Source organism: Apteryx mantelli, chromosome 1 (assembly GCF_036417845.1).
Source record: "Apteryx mantelli isolate bAptMan1 chromosome 1, bAptMan1.hap1, whole genome shotgun sequence".
Taxonomy (NCBI): domain Eukaryota; kingdom Metazoa; phylum Chordata; class Aves; order Apterygiformes; family Apterygidae; genus Apteryx; species Apteryx mantelli.
In genome coordinates, this window is record NC_089978.1 from 144,896,825 (window position 1) to 144,917,672 (window position 20,848).

General features: G+C 40.3%; 1 protein-coding gene across 5 annotated transcripts in view; it reads right to left on the minus strand.

The window, feature by feature from the left end:
• Positions 1-20,848, minus strand: part of MPPED1 (metallophosphoesterase domain containing 1) — a 68,252-nt gene that overhangs the window by 25,043 nt on the left and 22,361 nt on the right. For all 5 annotated transcript variants that reach the window (XM_067305479.1, XM_067305491.1, XM_067305485.1 and 2 more), the window contains exon 4: positions 4,946-5,167. In XM_067305479.1, the coding sequence (XP_067161580.1) occupies positions 4,946-5,167 (222 nt within the window). The remainder of the gene's footprint in view (positions 1-4,945; positions 5,168-20,848) is intronic.

Sequence of the window (20,848 nt, forward strand, 5' to 3'; positions counted from 1 at the left end):
TTTTTGTGCAAGTACAGTGTGTGATTGCGCAAATAAAACCTTTGGGAGTGCAGAGGCACAATTGTTTTATATAGGCTATCTTAATTCTAGCTGTACATAACACTAAAACTCTTACCTGCACAATAATAATACATTTTAGTGCCACATTGTGGGGGTAATGAACTGTAATTGAAGATTGAAGATCTGTAACTGAAATGCTCATTTTTTGGCTTTCATTGTTTTTTTTTTCCAAAAAATGGTTCATTAATATGATTCCTTAAATGACATCCTCATAGAGATGATACTCAGTGTGATGGCACAGAACAGACCTTCTGTTTTTAAACTAAAATTTCTGCTACTATCTCATTTTCTCAACCTTCCAAACCACCTGTCTGAACCATTCACTGCTTGTAGGCAGTTTGATATGAAATGTAGAGCTCCTTATTATAAGGATTTTGTTGATACCTGTTCATTTCAGGTATCAACACTCTAGCTCTACCTCCATAGTGGGATTGATCAAACCTTAGAAACATTGCTCAAAAGGGACCTCTGGAGATGTCTAGTCTAACCTCCCAGTCCAAGAAAGACTATCCCCAACACTAGACCAGGTCAGCTCTGACTTTCTCTAACCAAGTTTTGAAAACACCTAAGGGCGGACAGTCCACTACCTCTTTGGTGTTTGATTCCTACTTATGTTATGATTTCTATATGCTACTGGAAAACAAATTAACTCCCCCTGGAAAATGGTTTAATCTTTGGGAAGACTTAGCAGTCAAACCTACATTAAACAGAATTATTTTCATGAAGAAAATATTTGGGCTATTCTATCAGCTAGTTTAACTTTTCATGGAGTAGTCCAGGACAAATCATAGTGTTTAAAAAGTACCTTCCAACCAGAAACTTTCTAATTTACAATAAATTCTATTGGGAAAGTAAAGTCTTTGTTTTATACTCATAGCAACTATGTCTATTCTGGGGAACACATGAGTGCTTCCAGGTCCGTGATTATGTTCTGACCATGACCTAGGTTTTGCTGGGATGAAACTAGAGTGCATCTTTCTGTGACTAGCTTTATATGGAAAAAAATCCCCATGGTGGCCAATGTCTTGGCTAGGCTAGAAGTCAATTGTAGTGCATTCCTACTGATCCCCTGTTCATCCAGATCTGGCAACCAATACTGAAAGGTGCACTGTAAAGAGCACCAGGACCCCAGGCCAAATATAGTCACAGAAAGCTCTTAAAACTTGAGATTGTTCTGAAAGCCGCTAACATCTTGGTACTCCCAAGCTTCTCAAGAAGCATCTAATATCCTCATACTCCTATCCCTAACCATCTATTCTGATAGTCCCTATTCCAAGATACCAGTGTGTTGCAACTACTGACTTCTAAATAGCAGCTTTTGCGCTTTGCAGCTTGCCTTTCAAAATGGCTGTTCCTTTCTTATTATAATACTAGTGTAATTAATGTTTAAGGCATTTAAGTTTTGGTTAGCGAGTACAGTCTCTAGCTGGCTCTTGAAATCTTACCCTTAAAACCCTGGAGAGTTTAGCATTGGTTTCTGAGACAAGACAGCGTCCCATTTCTTCTGTGCAATTAATAATAACCATAATATAATATGGAGATAATAATGGAGGTCAAAATACCTAAGTGCTATTGAAAATATTTAACCACAAACAAATGGTACATATTTAAAAGGTCTTAGAGACTGGGAAGTTAGGCAAACCAACCAAGCTCTCATGGTTTACTTTGCAACTAAAACATCTTAAGCAGAAATACAATCTAATTTTGTACAGGTCATACAGAAAAAAAAACAGTAAGTTAATGCTGACTGGCTCGGACCTTACTCTGAGGTTCCCGAAGTACTTGGCAAATATTAATTAGCCCTTTTTATAAAGGAGGGATTTCTGTAGTTTGTACATATTTTTACAAAATGCAAAGTAAGGCAGAGGGTCAGCGCTGTAACCAGAAATGGAAAGGCAGGATCTGGGGCCCCAGTCTTTAATCTAATTTCTAGACAGCTCACCTTCTAATTAGATAGAGTCATGTATGTACAACAAACAGGAACTGTAATTGGGAGTACTCCAATTAAACAAGTCCATACAAAAAGTTATCTAGTATGCATGCTTTCAAGGCTGGAAAAGAAAATATTTTGGGACTCTGAAGAAGCAACTGTATGAAACTTAGCTTTCTTGTTGAGCTCCGAGCTGTTCAGGAACTCTAAAGTTTAAAGTCTTGACTAGGTTGATAAGCATTTTCTAAAGGACTGGCTTCATGATGCAAAGCTAAAAAAAGAATCACCAAGGAAAGTTCACCAAAGTCCTGTAGTTTTTTTAGAGATTATCATGATTATGATGTATAAAGAAACTGAGGTTAATTTCCTAGAAAGGCTATGGCACACCTTTCTTTTCAGGGCCAATGAAATATAAAAACAAAAATAAATGCTAAAGAGCAGTAGTGATCAGTAGCCACACAGCTGCACCACAGTGTTCAAGCTAGCAGGCAGCTAGTTTAACCCACACAAAATAGCTGTTGCTCTTCCTAAGCTTTTCTGAGTGGTTGCTTGGTGTGACTTTGTTACTTCCACATGTGCCACTCTGACAGAATAATAAAGAGCGACTTATTATTGCTTTCATTGTTGTTGTTGGTGCTGTTTTCACTGGACATGATATCAATTAGCACAGAAACTTCATTCAGCATTGCATAGTAACAAACAAAAAAACACTGTTTGGCTGGAACAGCATGCTCATGATGCCAGGCCCAATTCAAAAGAGCTTGGTGTAGGAAGGCTTAAAATTACAAAAAGAGAAAATACCTTGCGAAGCAAGGAGAAGGGAAAAGAGAGATGGTCAATCCTACGGAAACCAGGCAGCCTGGGAAATGCAAAGGCATATTTAAGCATCATCACAGTTTCATGGACTTTCTCCATAGGCTCTCTACCACTGGTAGAATTTGCAAAGAGGGATTTCCACTATGCTTCCCTTTCTCCATTTTCAGGCAGCACCACCATAATCCTGTGTATGCTGTAATGCCTCTTTGTAACATACCCATTCGCAAGGCTGTGGTTACCAAGTTTCTCTGGCAAACAAGCCTTGCTGGTCAACGTTACATCATCAGGACCTTCTCCCATATGAATAAGTGAACACCTTCAAAGGATTTTACAACACTTATCTTCCGGGCCTCTGGTGTGGGGGGAGGAAGATGAGTTAGTAGCACTTTTAAATATGTAGTTTGGAAGTTTAGAAATAACCTGCAACACTACAGAATAGGAGAAAACAAGCACAACAGTAAAACTGAGTGAATGCATGAAAGATGGAAAATAATCTTAGCCCATGAAGAACAGGTCATGCCAGATAGCTGAGACAACTTGTGCAAAATCACAGGATTAGTACACAAAGGGAATGCAGCAAATTAGATTTTGCAGGAACATTATTTGTGGACTAGTGGGTGGAAGAAGTTTTCTCAACAGATTTTTACATATCTGTTCAAACACAGAAAGTTCAGATGGTTTCCTTTAGCCTCTACTCAGTGCTACTTTATAGACAGTGTTTTGCTTTAATTTATCTAGTCTTAATGAGACTTTTGGTACTTTACTGCCTGGAAAATTATTACTGACACTGGAAATATGGTGCCTGGTTACAAATATTGCAAAGAAGATATGAAGTTGCCAGACATATTGTAAACAGAGCATAATTACAGTATTTACAGTTGAACATCAAAATGGGAAGAGATGCCAAATGGCATTCCACAGAGGTTAATATTAGGATTGATACCATCTAATATCTTCCCTAATAATTTGGAAAATGAAGTAAATTGTACATTGATTGAATACACAGTAGACACAAGAGGAAGATGAACTACAACACAGCAGGTGGGCAGATCAAAAAAAAAAAACATCAGAAAGATCTGGAGATCTGAGAGAGAGAGAAGGGTCCATTTAAGAAGGAAGCTATTTAATGTAGAAAAATGTAGAATAATAAGCTCAGGGAAAATTAACACCCATCTCAAGTAACCAAATGGGAAAATGCCAATATTCATTAAAAAAAAATTCCAAGAGATTTCACAGTTTATTCACACTGAAAATTCACATTGGGGTATATGCATCAGGTCTGACAACTTGTTTGCTACATTACAGCCTGATGTGATTTTAAAAGGAATAACAGATTCACTTAAAAACCTGCCTTTTATAATAAATTTTAATTTATCTTAAATGTATACTGAGTACTCATAAGAGGACCCAATTTAGAGCTCTGTTAGTCGAAATAACATAGTAATGTAATGTAAGTAACACGACATAGAAGAAGCACATATGAGGTCAAAGGTGGGGATGAGGAAGCCAAAGCCAGTCTGTCTCTGGTACTGTCAAGGAGTTCTAAGTGTTCACTGTATGCAGTAGAGTAAAATCCATGAAATACTAGGTTGCCACTGATTTGTTGACTTTACTTTAGAAACTAAACTATGTCTTAAGGAAAACAATCACTTTATAAAAGAAAATAAGGTTCTGATGGATATCAACAAAAAAACAAGGCTTGAACAAACAGGGAAACAGGCTTACTGTGTTAAATGAATACTGCATACACTAATGAACCTTAAATATCACCTGTAGAACTGAAACTGTCAAAAGAATGTGTCCCCACAATAAAATTAATTTGTAATAATATAAACTTGGCAAGTATAAAAATGTATTTTATGACTCAAATAAAAACTACAAGGACTATGTTACAGGACACCTCCTGGGTGAGTTTAAAGAACACACTATCTTTTTCCCCTCTTTATTTGGTTAACAGTCCCATTCTATTAAAGTCTATTACTTCGTCACATGAATGATTAACTATAATAAAATAGAAAACTTTATCAAACTGAGTATTACTTCCTAGCAAAGCAATTCAAATGTGGCTGATGCTTATGAAATGGCTGATGTGATAGCAATCAACGTTATTTTTTTACGTATGCTTAAAAACCTGCTTACCAAGGGGAGCCATATATTCTGAATCCCCTCACCGTCACTTCAGAGTCTTGAAGATAGATGCAGTTTGTTAGAAGAGACTGTACATTTTCATAGCTCTCTGGCTTCAGCTTAGAAACAGAGGGGAAATAGTAAAAGTCCTGCTTGATTAAGTCAGCCATGAATTCCTGGTCAAAGGTCAATTCATGATTTCCTGCTATCACAATCTTGTATTCATAGGGCAGGCTACCTAAAATAGTGAAAAACAAACAAATTACTTTTATGGAAAACTTGATAAAAGAAAACAGACAGACTCACAACCTATTATTGATTTCTATAATACGCCCGCATGTTTGAAACAATTCAGCTAAGCCCTTCTAAGTGTGACTATAAGTCCTGGTGATTTGGGATAAATGACACTATTGTCCTTTTCAGGGCATAGTATGATTTAGCATACTTGTGATTAATGTGTTGAAACTACTTTCAATTCGTTAACCTTAAATAACTGTCTGCAGACCTCTGCTCTACTATTCACTTCTATTTAATTGCCATTTGCATTGCAAGTATCACTTACTTTGACAATGATGATAACTCAGGGTAACAGGAGTTTGGGTTCAAAGAAAACTGACCATAACACTTAATAAAGCAAACCGAGCTCTCTTCTCCTAGGCCTGTGGTAAGTATCAGCTTGCACCAAGGGAGTCTACTGCTGTCTTTGCCCTGATATGAAGATTAAGCCTTCATGTAAAACAGGGATTGGGCTTATCTGTCAGACCTCCACATCCCCAAGAAAAATCTTGCAGCTTGCCTCTATCCCCAGCTTTCCCCTGCTCCATTTTCTCAGTGGCTTCCTTCAATCCATGGACTATAATTACAGTGATTCATGGTCAAGAATATTTCACAACCCATTTTTAGAGAAAAACCTTACAACAACCTCCTGCTGAGGGCAAGAATATACATGCTTACATACGTGGGTTCTCCTGAGAGCACCTCTGCAAGAGAAACTTTCCACTGACTCCACATTTGGTTATCATCTGGACTCTGCACTTGACAGCAGGGATCATCTGTCCCCAAAAACCCAACAGAAACCTTCTAAATATATCTGAGAGGAAACAAAGACCGAAACTGCAGAAAGCTGCATTCATTAGCTTAGCTTTTGCATTATTAATTTGCATCAGGAAGAAGACGGTCATAACACAGGACTGTGTGAGGAAGAAAATACCTTACTGAAAATGAGATTCACCTTGCATAGTAGCAATCTTGTCATTTTTAATTGAAAGAAGTTATTGTTTATAACATTATGTAGAACTTCAGTGATGAACCGAAGCCTAACTCAGAGTTAGAATGTTTAGGGAATGTAAATCAGTCTATATGCAGTGGCAATAGTCGGCATAAGTAGGACTGAAGAATAAAATGCAACAGTGAGATTCAGAGCTACTGAGGAGAGACAGAACAGGTCTAGCCCACAGGAGATACCACATGGCTGAAAAAAAAAATCAGCATTTGCAAAACGAAAAAGACTGGAAAATTCTTAAGTGTAAGTTTTGCACACTTTTAACATCTGTATTAGGAAAACTGATCTTACAGGTTTCAGTCTTTCCTGTGCAGCTAATACCTAAGTGCCTTTAGCAAATTTATTAACAGAAACACTCTTCAGATTTTTATGATTATATGTAGAATGCTGGAGATTCAATTAGTTACTTGAAACACTGCTTGAAATTTAAAATATTGTCATTTTGGCCTCTGAAATGCATAGCATCTTGTAGATGTGTACTCCATTTCCACAACTTTTCTGAGTGCATGCACACACACACACACACAAACACACACACACGAGTTAAACATGCAATTTACATGCTAAAATATGTATGGGCATCTAGAGGCCTTAAAGCATCCTCGGGAAACAGGAAAAAAAAATCCTGTATGCCACAATATTGTTAACAATTCCATTTCTGTTGTGTTTTGTAAATCTTTTCCAGCTCATCTGATCCATCCATCTAGCAGCCAAGAACCTGTATGAGCTGGTTATAGTTGTTGCTTCCACTAATGTATTTATGTCATGTTCCTGTCTGTGGGTGTTACTTAGGCAAATTAGCAAATTACTCTAAATGTACAGTTACATTTATTATACTGGCGGCCAGAAGCACTGCTGTAGTTACAGGTCTGTCAGCTTTTCAATTAACAACTCTGTTTTTGATGAATTTGCAGCTCAGTTTTTTCCTTTCAACTCATACCAGGCTGCAACTTGCTAAACCTGTTTCCCTCCCTTTGTCTCCACAAGCCCTCCTTGTCCTTTAAATCTTAATTTTTTGTCTAAGACGATGACTAAAGCAGGGAATTTTTGCTGCTTGTGCATAAATTTAACAATATTTTGTTTAATCTCTGTTCCTCAAGACACTTATGAACACACTTCACTTTCTACACTAAGCATTCTCAGAGTGTAAAGTTAATCCTAGGCATACATCTTTGAAACCTTGTTCTTGGCTGGGTATTGCTCTCATGATCTATATATATAAGACCCCCGCAGAGTGGATGTAGACAAAGACCCTCACCTATCAGACCACAATATTGATTACTTTTGTTTCCAATCTTCCCTGCTTCTAATATGATGCAGTCCTTACCAGTGCTCACTCTAGCGCACATGTGGAAGTCAGCACTGAATGTTAAACACATCTCTCTGTCCTAAAGACATGGTCCTCCTACCACTGAAGTTGGAGGTCCAACCTTACTGTAGCAGAAACAGAATCCAAGATGATGTGTGAGCACAATCCTGAGAAATCTTTAATGTTTCAAGTGCCTTTTACAGCATTAGGACCCATCAACATTAGCAATATCTGATGAGTATTTACCTGGTAACTACCTTAGTGCAGCAACCTCTTACCTACTTCTGACCTACAATTCCTTACATTTCATTTTTATATATGTTATTATTTAAATTATTCTGTATTCCCATATTCCATTATCTTCATGTCCTTCCACCACAAATACATCATTTTCCAACTCTAGACACATACCAATGCACAATTAGTAGCCTTGACTATGTCCTTGGCTAGGTCCAAGACTCCTCTAAGAGCACACAGCCCAAAAGGTGTTCTGTGGCCACAGTTTCTAAATGTGTATGTGCCCATATTTTGAGAATATCCAGTACTCAACACCTGACTGCATGGCTGGCATTGCAAGCAGGGCTCCAGCTTCTATGACCATGGGACCCTTTTTGAAGAACAAGGACTGCTGAACAGGTATGGCATTCACCTGAGAAATCAGGACAAGAGTTTGCCAACAAGTCCACTAACACAGTGAGAAGGGTTTTAAACTAGGTGTTAGGAAAGGGTTGTCATACTCTGAAGTGAAGACATGGGGGCAGTGAGCAACCATCTGGGGCCAACAGGATGGCAAAAGGTCTTGCATTCCCCTTCTGAAAGCAGTTTGACTGGGGCTCATCTCAGGTGTCTGTACTCACACACGCACATGGGGAACAGCCAGGAGGAATGAGAAGTCCAAGCACAGTGGAGAGTTGTGACATCCCTGAGATTACAAAGACATGGTGGCATAACTCACATGACTGAGTGCTGCAATAGATGGACACAGGCTTTTCAGGAAACACAAGCCAGGAAGGTGAGGAAGAGGGTTGCGCTCTATGCAAAGGGGTGGCTGGAGCGCACAGAGCTTTCCTTGGAACAGGTGATGAGCCATCAAGAGCTTAGGGGTCAGAAGACAGACCAACATGGATGATGTTGGGGGAGTTGTCTGCTACGGATGGCCTGATCAAGAAGAGGGAGACAAAGCCCTCTTTAGCCAGCTGGAAGAAACCTCATGTGATCACACGCTGTGGTTCTTATGGGGGAAATTTACCCATCCTGATATGTGCTGAAAAGGCAAGAGGTTGTCTTTGCCAACAGGTTGGCCAACCTGGTAAGGAGGGCTTTAAACTAGGAAAGACAGGGGAAGGGGAGAGTTATAGTGCCAGGGTAGCTGGCAAAAGACAGCTCAAGTCAGGACGCCTCCAGCAGGTGAATGCAGCCAGGGAAGTGCGCATGGGATGTGGCTATGGAGGATCCTCTTTTACCCCTCCTGGGAAACCTGCATGTTCGATCACCTCTCTGAAATGCCTGTACACCAATGCATGCAGCTTGGGGAACAAACAGGAAGAACTAGAAATCTGTGTGCGGTCGCAAGGCCATGATCTCATTGCCATTACAGAGACATGGTGGGATAGCTCGCATGACTGGAGTGCCGTCATGGATGGCTATGTGCTTTTTAGGAAAGACAGACCAGGAAAGCGAGGTGGTGGAGTTGCTCTTTATGTGAGAGAGCAACTGGAATGTATCGAGCTCTGCCTAGGGGTGGCTGAAGAGCGAGTCGAGAGCTAATGGGGAAGGATTAAAGGGCAGGCTAGCATGGGTGACACTGTTGTGGGTGTTTACTACAGGCCACCTGATCAGGAAGAGGAAGTCGATGAGGCCTTCTACAGACACCTGGAAGTAGCCTCACAGTCCCAGGCCCTGGTTCTCATGGGGGACTTCAACCACCCCGATATCTGCTGGAAAGACAACACGGCTAGGCACAAACAGTCCTGGAGGTTCCTGCAGAGCATTGGTGACAACTTCTTGACACAGGTGGTGGAGGAGCCAAGGAGGAGAGGTGTGCTGCTGGACCTTGTACTAACAAACAAAGAAGGACTGGTGGAAGATGTGAAGGTCGGGGGCAGCCTTGGCTGCAGTGACCATGAGATGGTGGAGTTCAGGATCCTGCAAGGAGGAAGCAGAACACTAAGTAGGATTGCAACCCTGGACTTCAGGAGAGCAAACTTTGGCCTCTTCAGGGACCTCCTTGGAGGAATCCCATGGGTTACAGCCCTAGAAGGAAGGGGGGTTCAAGAGAGCTGGTTAATATTCAAACATCACCTCCTCCAGGCTCAAGAGCGGTGCATCCCTATGAGTAGGAAGTCAAGCAAAGGAGGTAGGAGACCTGCATGGATGAGCAAGGAGCTCCTGGCAAAACTCAACCAGAAGAAGGAAGTATACAGAAAGTGGAAAGGGGGACAGGCCACTTGGGAGGAATATAGGAACATTGTCAGAGTATGCAGGGATGCAACGAGGAAGGCTAAGGCCCGTTTGGAATTAAATCTGGCAAGAGATGTCAAGGACAACAAGAAGGGCTTCTTCAAATACATCAGTAGCAAGAGGAAGACTAGGGAAAATGTGGGCCCTTTGCTGAATGGGGTGGGTGCCCTGGTGAGAGAAGGCAGAGTTACTGAACGCTGCCTTTGCTTCAGTCTTTCCTGCTCAGGCCAGCCCTCAGGACTCTCAGACCCTGGAGGCAAGAGAGAAAGTCTGGAGAAAGGAAGACTTTCCCTTGGTGGAGGAGGATCAGGTTAGAGATCATTTAGTCAAACTTGACACCCACAAATCCATGGGCCCTGATGGGATGCACCCACGAGTGCTGAGGGAGCTGGCGGATGTCATTGCTAGGCCACTCTCTATCATCTTTGAAAGGTCATGGAGAACAGGAGAGGTGCCTGAGGACCGGAAGAAAGCCAGTGTCACCCCAGTCTTCAAAAAGGCCAAGAAGGAGGACCCAGGGAACTACAGGCCAGTCAGCCTCACCTCCATCCCTCAAAAGGTGATGGAGCAGCTTATCCTGGAGGCCATCTCCAAGCATGTGGAGGACAAGAAAGTGATCAGGAGTAGTCAGCATGGCTTCACCAAGGGGAAATCATGCTGAACCAATCTGATAGCCTTCTGTGATGGAATGACTGCCTGGGTAGATGAGGGGAGAGCAGTGGATGTTGTCTACCTTGACTTCAGCAAGGCTTTTGACACTGTCTCCCATAACATCCTCATAGACAAGCTCAGGGAGTGTGGGTTAGATGAGTGGACAGTGAGGTGGATTGAGAACTGGCTGAATGGCAGAGCTCAGAGGGTTGTGATCAGTGGCACAAAGTCTAGTTGGAGGCCTGTAGCTAGCGGTGTCCCCAGGGGTCAGTACTGGGTCCAGCCCTGTTCAACTTATTCATCAATGACCTGGATGAAGGGACAGAGTGCACCCTCAGCAAGTTTGCCGATGATACAAAACTGGGAGGAGTGGCCGATACACCAGAGGGCTGTGCTGCCATTCAGAGAGACCTGGACAGGCTGGAGAGGTGGGCAGAGAGGAACCTCCTGAAGTTCAACAAAGGGAAGTGCAGGGTCCTGCACCTGGGGAGGAACAACCCCATGCACCAGTACAGGTTGGGGTCGACCTGCTGGAAAGCAGCTCTGCAGAGAAGGACCTGGGAGTGCTGGTGGACACCAAGTTAAGCATGAGGCAGCAATGTGCCCTTGTGGCCAAGAAGGCCAATGGTCTCCTGGGGTGCATCAGGAAGAGTGTTGCCAGCAGGTGGAGGGAGGTGATTCTCCCCCTCTACTCAGCCCTGGTGAGGCCACATCTGGAGTACTGCGTCCAGTTCTGGGCTCCCCAGGACAAGAGGGATGTGGCACTACTGGAGTGAGTCCAGTGAAGGGCTACAGAGATGATTAGGGGACTGGAGCATCTCTCTTATGAGGAAAGGCTGAGAGAGCTGGGCCTGTTTAGCCTGGAGAAGAGAAGGCTGAGGGGGGATCTTATCAACGTGTACAAATATCTGAAGGGAGGGTGTCAAGGGGATGGAGCCAGACTCTTCTCAGTGGTGCCCAGAGACAGGACAAGAGGCAACAGGCACAAACTGAAACACAGACAGTTCCATCTGAACATGAGGAAATACTTTTTCACTGTGAGGGTGACAGAGCACTGGAACAGGTTGCCCAGAGAGGTTGTGGAGTCTCCTTCTCTGGAGATATTCAAAACACGCCTGGACGTGATCCTGTGCAACATGCTCTAGGTAACCCTGCTTGAGCAGGGGGGTTGGACTAGATGATCTCCAGAGGTCCCTTCCAACCTCAACCATTCTGTGATTCTGTGATGGTGTACAATCAATACAGAAGATTTCTGGTGTGTGTTGAGGACACTACAAAAGTGTCTCCATAGGCTAGAAAAATGGGCTGACAGGAACCTCATAAACAAAAGCAAACATAAAGTCTTGCAACTGGGATGAAATAACTTCATTCGATACGGCTGAGCACTGACCGGCTAGAAGGCATTTTTGCAGAAAATGACCAGGGTCCTCGGTAGACAACAGGTGGAACATGAGTCAGCAGTGTGTCCTTGTGGCAAAAAGGCTAACCACATCTGGTCTGTATTAGTAAGAGTGCAGCCAGCAGGCTGAGGGAAGTTATCCTTCTCCTCTATTTGGCACTAGTAAGACCACATCTGGAGTGCCTAGTGTTTAGGCTCCTCAGTACAAGAAAAATATTGACAAACTGGAGCGAGTCCAGTGGAGGGCCACCAAGCTGGCTGGGGCTGAAGCACATAGCACACAAGGAGAGGCTGAGAGGGTCTGCTCAGCCTGGAGGAGAGAAGGCAAAGGGGACCTTATTGCTGTCTGAACTACCTAATCTCAGGATACAAAGACATGCCAGACTCTTCTTAAAGGTGCACAGCAAAATGACAAGAGGTAACAGACACAAGTTGGAACATGGGAAATTGCAACTCAGTATATGGAAGAAATTTTACCGTGAGGGTGGTCAAACAGTGGAATAGGTGCCCAAAGAGCTTGTTACATCTCCATCCTTGAAGATACTCAAAACTCGACTGGACAAGGTCCTGAGCAATCTGCTCTGACTAGACCTGCTTTGAGCAGGAGGTTGGACTACATGACCTCTGGAAGTCCCTTTCACCCTGCATGAGTCTAGGAGTCTGTAAATCTACACTGGAAAACAAACAAGATTTTTAAAAAGCCCGCAACACTGAAAGAAATTACAAACTCATTTCATGTTGTGATTCTAATCAAACAAATCTAGAGTAGATAAGCAATTTAATAGGACTAGAGACTATGTACCATTAACTTCTATATTAGTTTCTCACACTATCCACTTAGCAGATGAGTAGGACTAAAACTCAACTGATAGCCAATTAACATTTGATACTAGCATATGGCTTTTCTAGTGGGCAGGTAGCAAACTTGGTATTGATACAGTAGTTCTATGTATATAAAGATATTAAAGAAAATTTATGGCTGTCACGGGAATTCTTGCACACATACCCAGGACAAAATTCACTCCCCAGAAAAATTATGGCAGCAAGCTTTCAAGAAACAGATATGCCCTTCAGTAGTGCCAAGAAACACATGCAAGAACATATGCTATAGGAGTCAAAGATGTATTTTTAAATTAAAAAAAAAAGTTATGAGTTTGTGGGAGAGCTATATGATTTTTTCTGATCTCTTATTCTGATCAGCCAACTCAAGACAGATATTTTTGCCCCACGACCATGGATCCCCCTGTTCCATGCACTGGAGAAGTTTCTGCTAAGATATCCCTATAACCTGGAGATGAACTGCAACTAGAACTGGTTGGAAAATTTTTATCATCTAAACTGTTTTCTGCATTAAAATAATTAAAATCCTGCTTAGATGGAATTGGATATATTTGGAAATTCATATAATGATTCTGACATTACCAAGGAAACAAACTGAAACAAAATGTCATTTTAAAATATTTTGGGGTGAATAAAAATTTCATTTCTAAGAAAAATTTTCATATTTTTTCTAAAATAAAGGTTTTTTTTTCCTTCCAGAATATCTGACTTGCAAGAAAGTGAAAATATTTTCCTTCATGATCAACACTCTAGCCACTTCACGCTGTATGGATTTGGAATCAAAAGAAATGTTTACACATTAAAATTATGTCAGAAACACACTGGCTGCAATTCAGTCCTGGGCTTCAGGGCTTTCTCTTTCAGGCCACATCAAATGTTTGCCTCCTGCCAATTTGGAAAGGGGATCCAAGGTGCCTTCCACTCTTTCTGCTGCTATCTTAACATGGGAGGAGAGATTTTTCCTTCCTCTCTGCTACATTGTTATTCCTTTCTGCCTTATTTTTCTCTCTCCTTTCCTTTTTGTAATCTCTGCCTGTATGCAGAAGATGCCACTGACACTATCTTGCACTTAATTTAAGTAGTTTTTAGAAGAGGAGGTCTTTTTCTTACAGAAACAAAACCCATAGAGCCACAATGTCTACACTTCCGTAGCCTTGTCTCTCAATACCCTTCTGAAAATGCCCGACAGATTCAGAAGTCATTTACTGTATTTGGCAGAGGAGTAGAGCCCTCAAAGATAATTATGTTCCCTTGAGTTTCCTGAAAGTATGTGCCTGAGAAGAAGACTAATGCCCAGTCTGAAGGAGGGTCTTCAAAGGGTAGACATCTCTCATGAGACACCAAAGAATCCACACAATGCCTGCGAGACAGAATTCAAGAAATCAGGCAGCAGTGGCTCAGCTGCTCCCAAACCAACTCATCATAAAAAATGATTCTGCCCAAATTCTCCTAAATCAATGTCATTTATTACTCTTTGATATTATTTTACTATCAAAAATGTTCATATATCATACTTAGCTCATACATAGCCAAAAGACATTAGCATCTTCTTCTTAATAACTGCTTACATAAATATACGTGCTTTTGTCAGCTGTTGCAAACCATCCTCAGAAAGTTTCTTAACCTTTGTTTGCTTAGTACAAGAATCTGATAATAGCTCTGGTAATATAACGTGTATGAGAATATATATATTTATTTAGCCAGTAACATTTTTGCTTATTCCTTTCATTCCTGTAGATTGCTAATTAAGAAAATCAACTGAACATCTATTTTTTTGCATTTTTATGTACGAATTACAAAATTATTACAGCAATTCTCAACTTCTAAACTACAGTAGGTCCTTTTTATGTTGAACATAATTTTTACAAAACAACTTGAAATGCTGAAGAACCGTCAGTTGAACTACAAACTGCATATTGCAAGGCACTGCTGAACAAAATGTGCCTTTGTTTGCTATTTCTCTGCATATGAGTTTGTACAAAGTGAAATCCTGTGTGCTTAAAGGTTCATCCCATTCTATCAGCAAGCTGCCTTCTTCTTAAATTAGACAAACACTGCAAATAATTCAAAAGCAAACGTATGATGCTTATACTCCAGGCTCCTCTTGTAGTAAGAGGCTAGGCATCTTTACCAGCCAGTAACCTCCTTTACAGCTTAAACCTATCATCAACTTGCAACTTCACCAAGAAAAATGCCAACTTGAACAAGCAGTTGTGCTTTGCTTCTCTCCTGGTATTGTACTGAGCAGAATTTTTAGTATTCATTAAAGTCAGTGACAATCATATAAATACCCACCTAATGCTTTTTCTCTCTCATTTCAACCTTTTAGAATACAGCAGTGAGTGATATAGTAAAAAGACTGCATAACTGTCTCAGATTGCTTTTTTAGTATCTCTTTGACAGTTCTGTGTTTAAACACTGAGGCTGATGTCTGGGAAATTCACATTAGCATACTTTTTGTATGGTGTGTAATCTGGAATAACATTGTAAATGAACACTCCTTCCTAAGTCATCTATAACCTGCTAGATCTAGACATTCTGGCATCATAAAAGCCAGCAATTATATCAAACACTAAAACAACAAATACATACATTATTGCTCACATTTGCAAACCACGATTTTTTTAAATAAGCAGATAAAGGCAAATCAAACTAAAAAAATACCTGGTAACAGTCCAACTTCTGCTCTTTCATGTACTTTGTTATAGACACATATGCAAGCACACATGCACACATGCGCCCACACGTGCACACACGCGCACATGCACGTATCATAATTGGCCACAATTACTTCTAAAGGAAAAGTGGCTTCCTTTTAACCTAGATCTGTTTATTTAACCATCCTGTAACTACCCAGAACCAACTCCATGTGTGCTGCAAACTAGGCCATAAGAGCAGCTGAGTCAGGCCAAAAGATTAAGTAATTCTGTACCTTCTGTCTACTAGTGGTCAGTAACAGATGCCTAGGGAACTGCACAAGTGTAAGTTACACCTAGACTGAACCTTCCTGTGATATGCCCCCTCAGATTATGCTAATCGATGGTTTAAGAAGCCCCAACTACACAGTTCAGTTTATTTTACCCTCCAATATCTTATTTTTTATTCAAGCTACAGATTGGAATTCTTTTTTTCTGCTTCCTGGAAAAGTTATAGTCTTAAATAATATACCTTACAGAGGGGATAAATTTCTACAACAACTTTTCTGCCCTTTGGAATATTCTAGTTTTGGTTTATAAAATGTATCAGGGGACAATGAAAGCAAAGGAGATGGAGAACTGTGTTAAAAAGTAACAATTAAAAATACTTTAAACTTCCTACACAAATCTCTCTGCACATTGATATGTATTCCAATTCAGATCTTCAGATGCCACAAAGGTGTTTTCAGTATCTCCCAGTTGTCACCTTCTGAAAGGGAAGACTACAAAGAGCTGTGTGTCATGTCACTATATGAGGTGCACAGCACTAATAACAATGTTTAATGTTTGTGTATAGTGCTTTGCAATAGGTGTTCAAAGTGCTGTACTGAGAATAATTAATCCTGAAACACATCCACATGGTAGCTGGATCAAGCATCATTTTTACGATTTTACAAGGGGGAACAATAAAGAGGCCATCAAATCTGAAGACTAACTAGAATTTGGTTGCCTGTCTTCCTCAGGCTCCTTCAAATATCTCAGTCAGAAGCAATCAGAGTTAACAGAATTATATTCTAGATCTTTCACCCTCCTGGTTGCTCTCTGCTCTTCTGGGCTCCATTGCCTTCCTGAAGCTACAACTTGTCTGCAAATCCAGCCTGGATATTTTTTCTCACTTCCTTATTTTGGGGGCCAAGGATATCAATATTTATAAAAATCACAGGGCATCATCTTTATATGAATCATCCCAGAAACTCAGAACCTATCTTCCAATCTGGCTATTTTCCACTCCATCAGTGGAAAGAAACAACCTTAATATTAGTACAAAGTGTCAGAAATAATATCCCCAAATCATATATGTGTTTGGAAGGAGGGAATGAGGGTAAAGTGCTTTAGCACCTACAGCTCCTACAGCTTCTCTTCCTAGCACTAGCATGGGAGGCATAGCTGGGAAAACAGATGTTCTGGCTCATCTTCCCAGCACCAGGATGTAGTTTAACTATTCCTTGAGACTCCTGGCAGCCAGTGTAATGTTCAGAAGTGTACAAGATACTGTAAATCCCCAGAATTAGAGAATTACTGAAAGAATGTGCTGCCGTGTGCTTGTCTGTGCTGTGCTGTCTGAACCTTAGACATGCACAAGGATCTGGACCATTGTACATTTAAGAAATGCAATGAAAACCAACACTTTTTTTAGTATGCCCAGTCTTTTAAAAATGACATCTGTTCTAAATCCCTGCACAGCTCAATGTTTTTCACAGCACTTCCAAAGCCATTCTTTTGTAAATAGATAATTAGTGCTTAAATACTCCTTTCAAGGGCTTTCTACATTAACATAAAAATAGTGTAATTACCGATGGTCAAAATGGCATGACTACACTTTATAAATTGTAATTTCTTTTGCTGCTCTGAAGCTGATTTTCCTTCTTCATCAACACAATTTTAATCTATTTTAAATGTGAGTATTATTGAACCTAAAAATATAAAATACCTGTTAAGAGAGAGAGAAAAATAACTACCATCACTTTATAAGACTTAATGGTACAAAAGAAGTAAATCTAAGCCTAGCATTTCAGGCTTTTTTGAAGAACTTCAAAAATAGGGATGATGTTTATTGACCAAAATTAGCTGATTTTGCTCTACAGTGTACTACCAGAAACAGGTGATTCTAGTAGTGCTAGTTACTATGGTTTGGAAGGCATTTTCACTCTAAGTCAATTTAAAGTTTGGAAGAAAAATGTTATCCTTTGAGTTGAATCTGCCCAGGTCAATTCCTGAAGTGAGTGCATGTCAAACAAATTAATCAATTATTTTTTGTGTGTGAAATGCACATAAGATTAACATTTCCAGGAAAATATTCTGAAGAGCTAATTATTGTTTCTCGCTACAATGCAAAGCCACCTTCTCTTTTTTATCTCAAATTTACCTTGAACTTGAATTTCAAATAGGAAGAGTGTCTTTGACATGGGAAAACTTCAAGCAAACACACTGAAACAATGGATATTATAAAATGTGTTAGCAAGCCATACACAGGAGTGAATGATCAGAGAGAATACAGAAGTATGTATTGCAGCTTATGTCACAGATCAGCTACATAGATAAATTTCCAGGAAGGTAACCCACAAGCTCAAAGTGGCAGTGGGTCCTGGAGAACACAAAATTTGAAAGTGATTATTACAGACTTGGGCAAAGAGAATTACAAAAGCAGCTGAGCCAAGCAGGCAATTTCCAGTTCCAACAATATTGGAGATACAAAATGGAGATAGGTTTGGAGTCATCATTTGATAAGTGCACTAAAGCAGGACATTTGTCTTTGTCCTACAACACATTTGATTTATATGCAGGTAGAGAATAAAATAATAAAACAAAAATAATGAAAGGCTGAGTACAAGGGATAGCTACAGTACACAGAGAGCTGGATATATCCTAGAATATAATCTACCTTATCTAGCCTTGATTACATACTAATGTGTATTTACAAATAATTCTCCTGAATTATTTTCAGCTGTTTAAAGTGATATCATTAAAATCTGCTGGGCATACTGAAAAAACACTATATGTTCAAAGCTGTCCTCCAATCCATCCTTATAATGCCACTAGAAAGCTTCACTGACCTCCTGACCTTCCACCTGGGCCAACCATAATATATGTTTTGTATTTTGTATTTTCTGATTTCCAAAATTTGGATTCACAAATTTGGATGAAAAATATAATCAGGGAACAGACTAGGTACAGAAAGGAAAAGAAGAAATATAAAAAGAGGAGAAAGGCCAAATCAGGAAAAGAGAAAAGGGAAATGACTAGGTTAGCACCATCAGCAAACTTTGTCAGCTGACTATTCATCCATTTTTCCCCTTTCTTCTTTTCTAAGCTATCCTGAATAAGAATAGCAAAATAGAAACCTGACTTGCAGAAGTACGTCATGGTACCGCATGACTGGACAATAAAAAGACAGCTGAAACTGAATATAAATTTATGCAGAATAATGCAAGTGCAGAAAAAAAATTCCAACTTTAGGTATAGAGTGATGGGTTCTGAACCATTACCATTAAGGAAAGAGTTCTTAGAGTTATAATAGGTAATGATGTTATGAAAATGCCAACTCACCATCCAGTCTCAGTCAAAAATAACAACAGAATAATCCATAATATTAAAAAGGAAAGGAGAACAAAATAAGAAATTTCATCATGTTGGCAGATGAATCTGCGGTGTACTCAGAATGTGTGCAGTTCTGGTCTGCCTATCTTTAAAAGGATATAGAACAACAAGAAGAGGTAAGGAGAAGTGACACACATGATCAAAGGCATTTAATAACTTCCATACAAGAAGAAATTAAACAGTCTTCAGCCTGAAAAATACCACAACTAGAAGGGCAAATACAGGAAGAACCTATAAAATCTTGAGCAGAATGAAGAGTGGAATTATACAGTTGCTTCTTCCAGTACTAGGAAATAGTACCATGAACCTAGTAGATGACAGGTTCAAAATAAGCAAAGAAGATCTTCACACAGTCTATATTAAATTGTGGAACTCTTTGCCACAAGGTTGTGCGGCACTAAAAATTTGCCTAGATTCAAAAAGCAATTAAAAAACTCATAGAAGAAAAATCTGTCAAGGGCTATTAAATACAAAGTTATTGCTGTGGCTCAGGAAGTCCTTGGACTGCCTATGAGAGAAGGTGGAGAAAACATGCACATCCAGTTCTCACCAGCCCTGCACCTCCTCCTTAGAGCTGGGCAGCAACCCAGCCCTAATAAAACCTCAAAGGCCTCCCTGGGAAGAGGGGGAGGAGGCTTTGAGAAAAAGAAAAGTGGGAGAAAACAACTGATTACAGAGGAGAAGAATGAAGTAAAATGGAGGGTTTTAAGGGTCAGAGGATAAAAAGTATAAAACTAGGTGACTAAGGGGCAGACAAAGCAGAGCACCTTGGCTACTAGCCACTGTCAAAGACAATACTGCGCTAGACAGACACATCGTCTGAGCTGGTACCGGCCTTCTATGTACCCTTAGACAGTTAGCCTCAAAAAGAGGGAACATATTTTAGGGTATGACTCAGCAAGCCAATGTGCTTCTATTAGCACAAAACTCGAGCATGTGCTTGATTTAACCATAAGGTTCATGGAAGTTAGTGGTGTTAATGTAAAATATACTTTGCATCAGTCAGGCACAGACATTTTACGCAGAACAGAAAGACAGAATCTGAACTTGCTGAAGGGCCTCATGAAAAGATGAAATAGGTTGAGAAACCAGAGTAGCAGAGACCCAGGAAGGTATAACGGAAAACTAAAGGACAGTAATCAGTACTACATATGAAAATATGGTGAAAAAGCAGAAGTAGTACATGTATCTGGAGTCAAAGAGGAAGCTGACTTCAAGGGAAGGGGTAATGAACAAACATCCCCTTGTTTATTCCAAGGAATAAACAAAGTTAGAGTCCACTAATAGCAGAGGAGGGAAAACTGAGACACAACAAAATAACTAAGTGGGAAAGTGAGTCCAGCGCTACGGGATAAAGGAATAGGCAGAGAAATTTGGTGGCAGCAGGTAGGGATGTGGGTGGAGGTGCAAGTCCTTGCCAGAATCTGTCAATTACTTTCTCAAGAAACTAATAAAATGTTAAAGTAAGAGGAAGAAGGAGAACACTAGGTAGGATGTGGGAGTTCTGGCTGCAAAATCACAGCATTCATGGCAGATACTGGAAGTGGCAATCTAGAAAAATCAAAACTGTGAGAGACTAGTACCTTTCACAACAAAATTCACAACCAGCAGAAATAGATCAAATGAAGTTTCTTGGTCTCAAAGGGGAAACTTTTAATAATGTACCATTGACTATAGATTT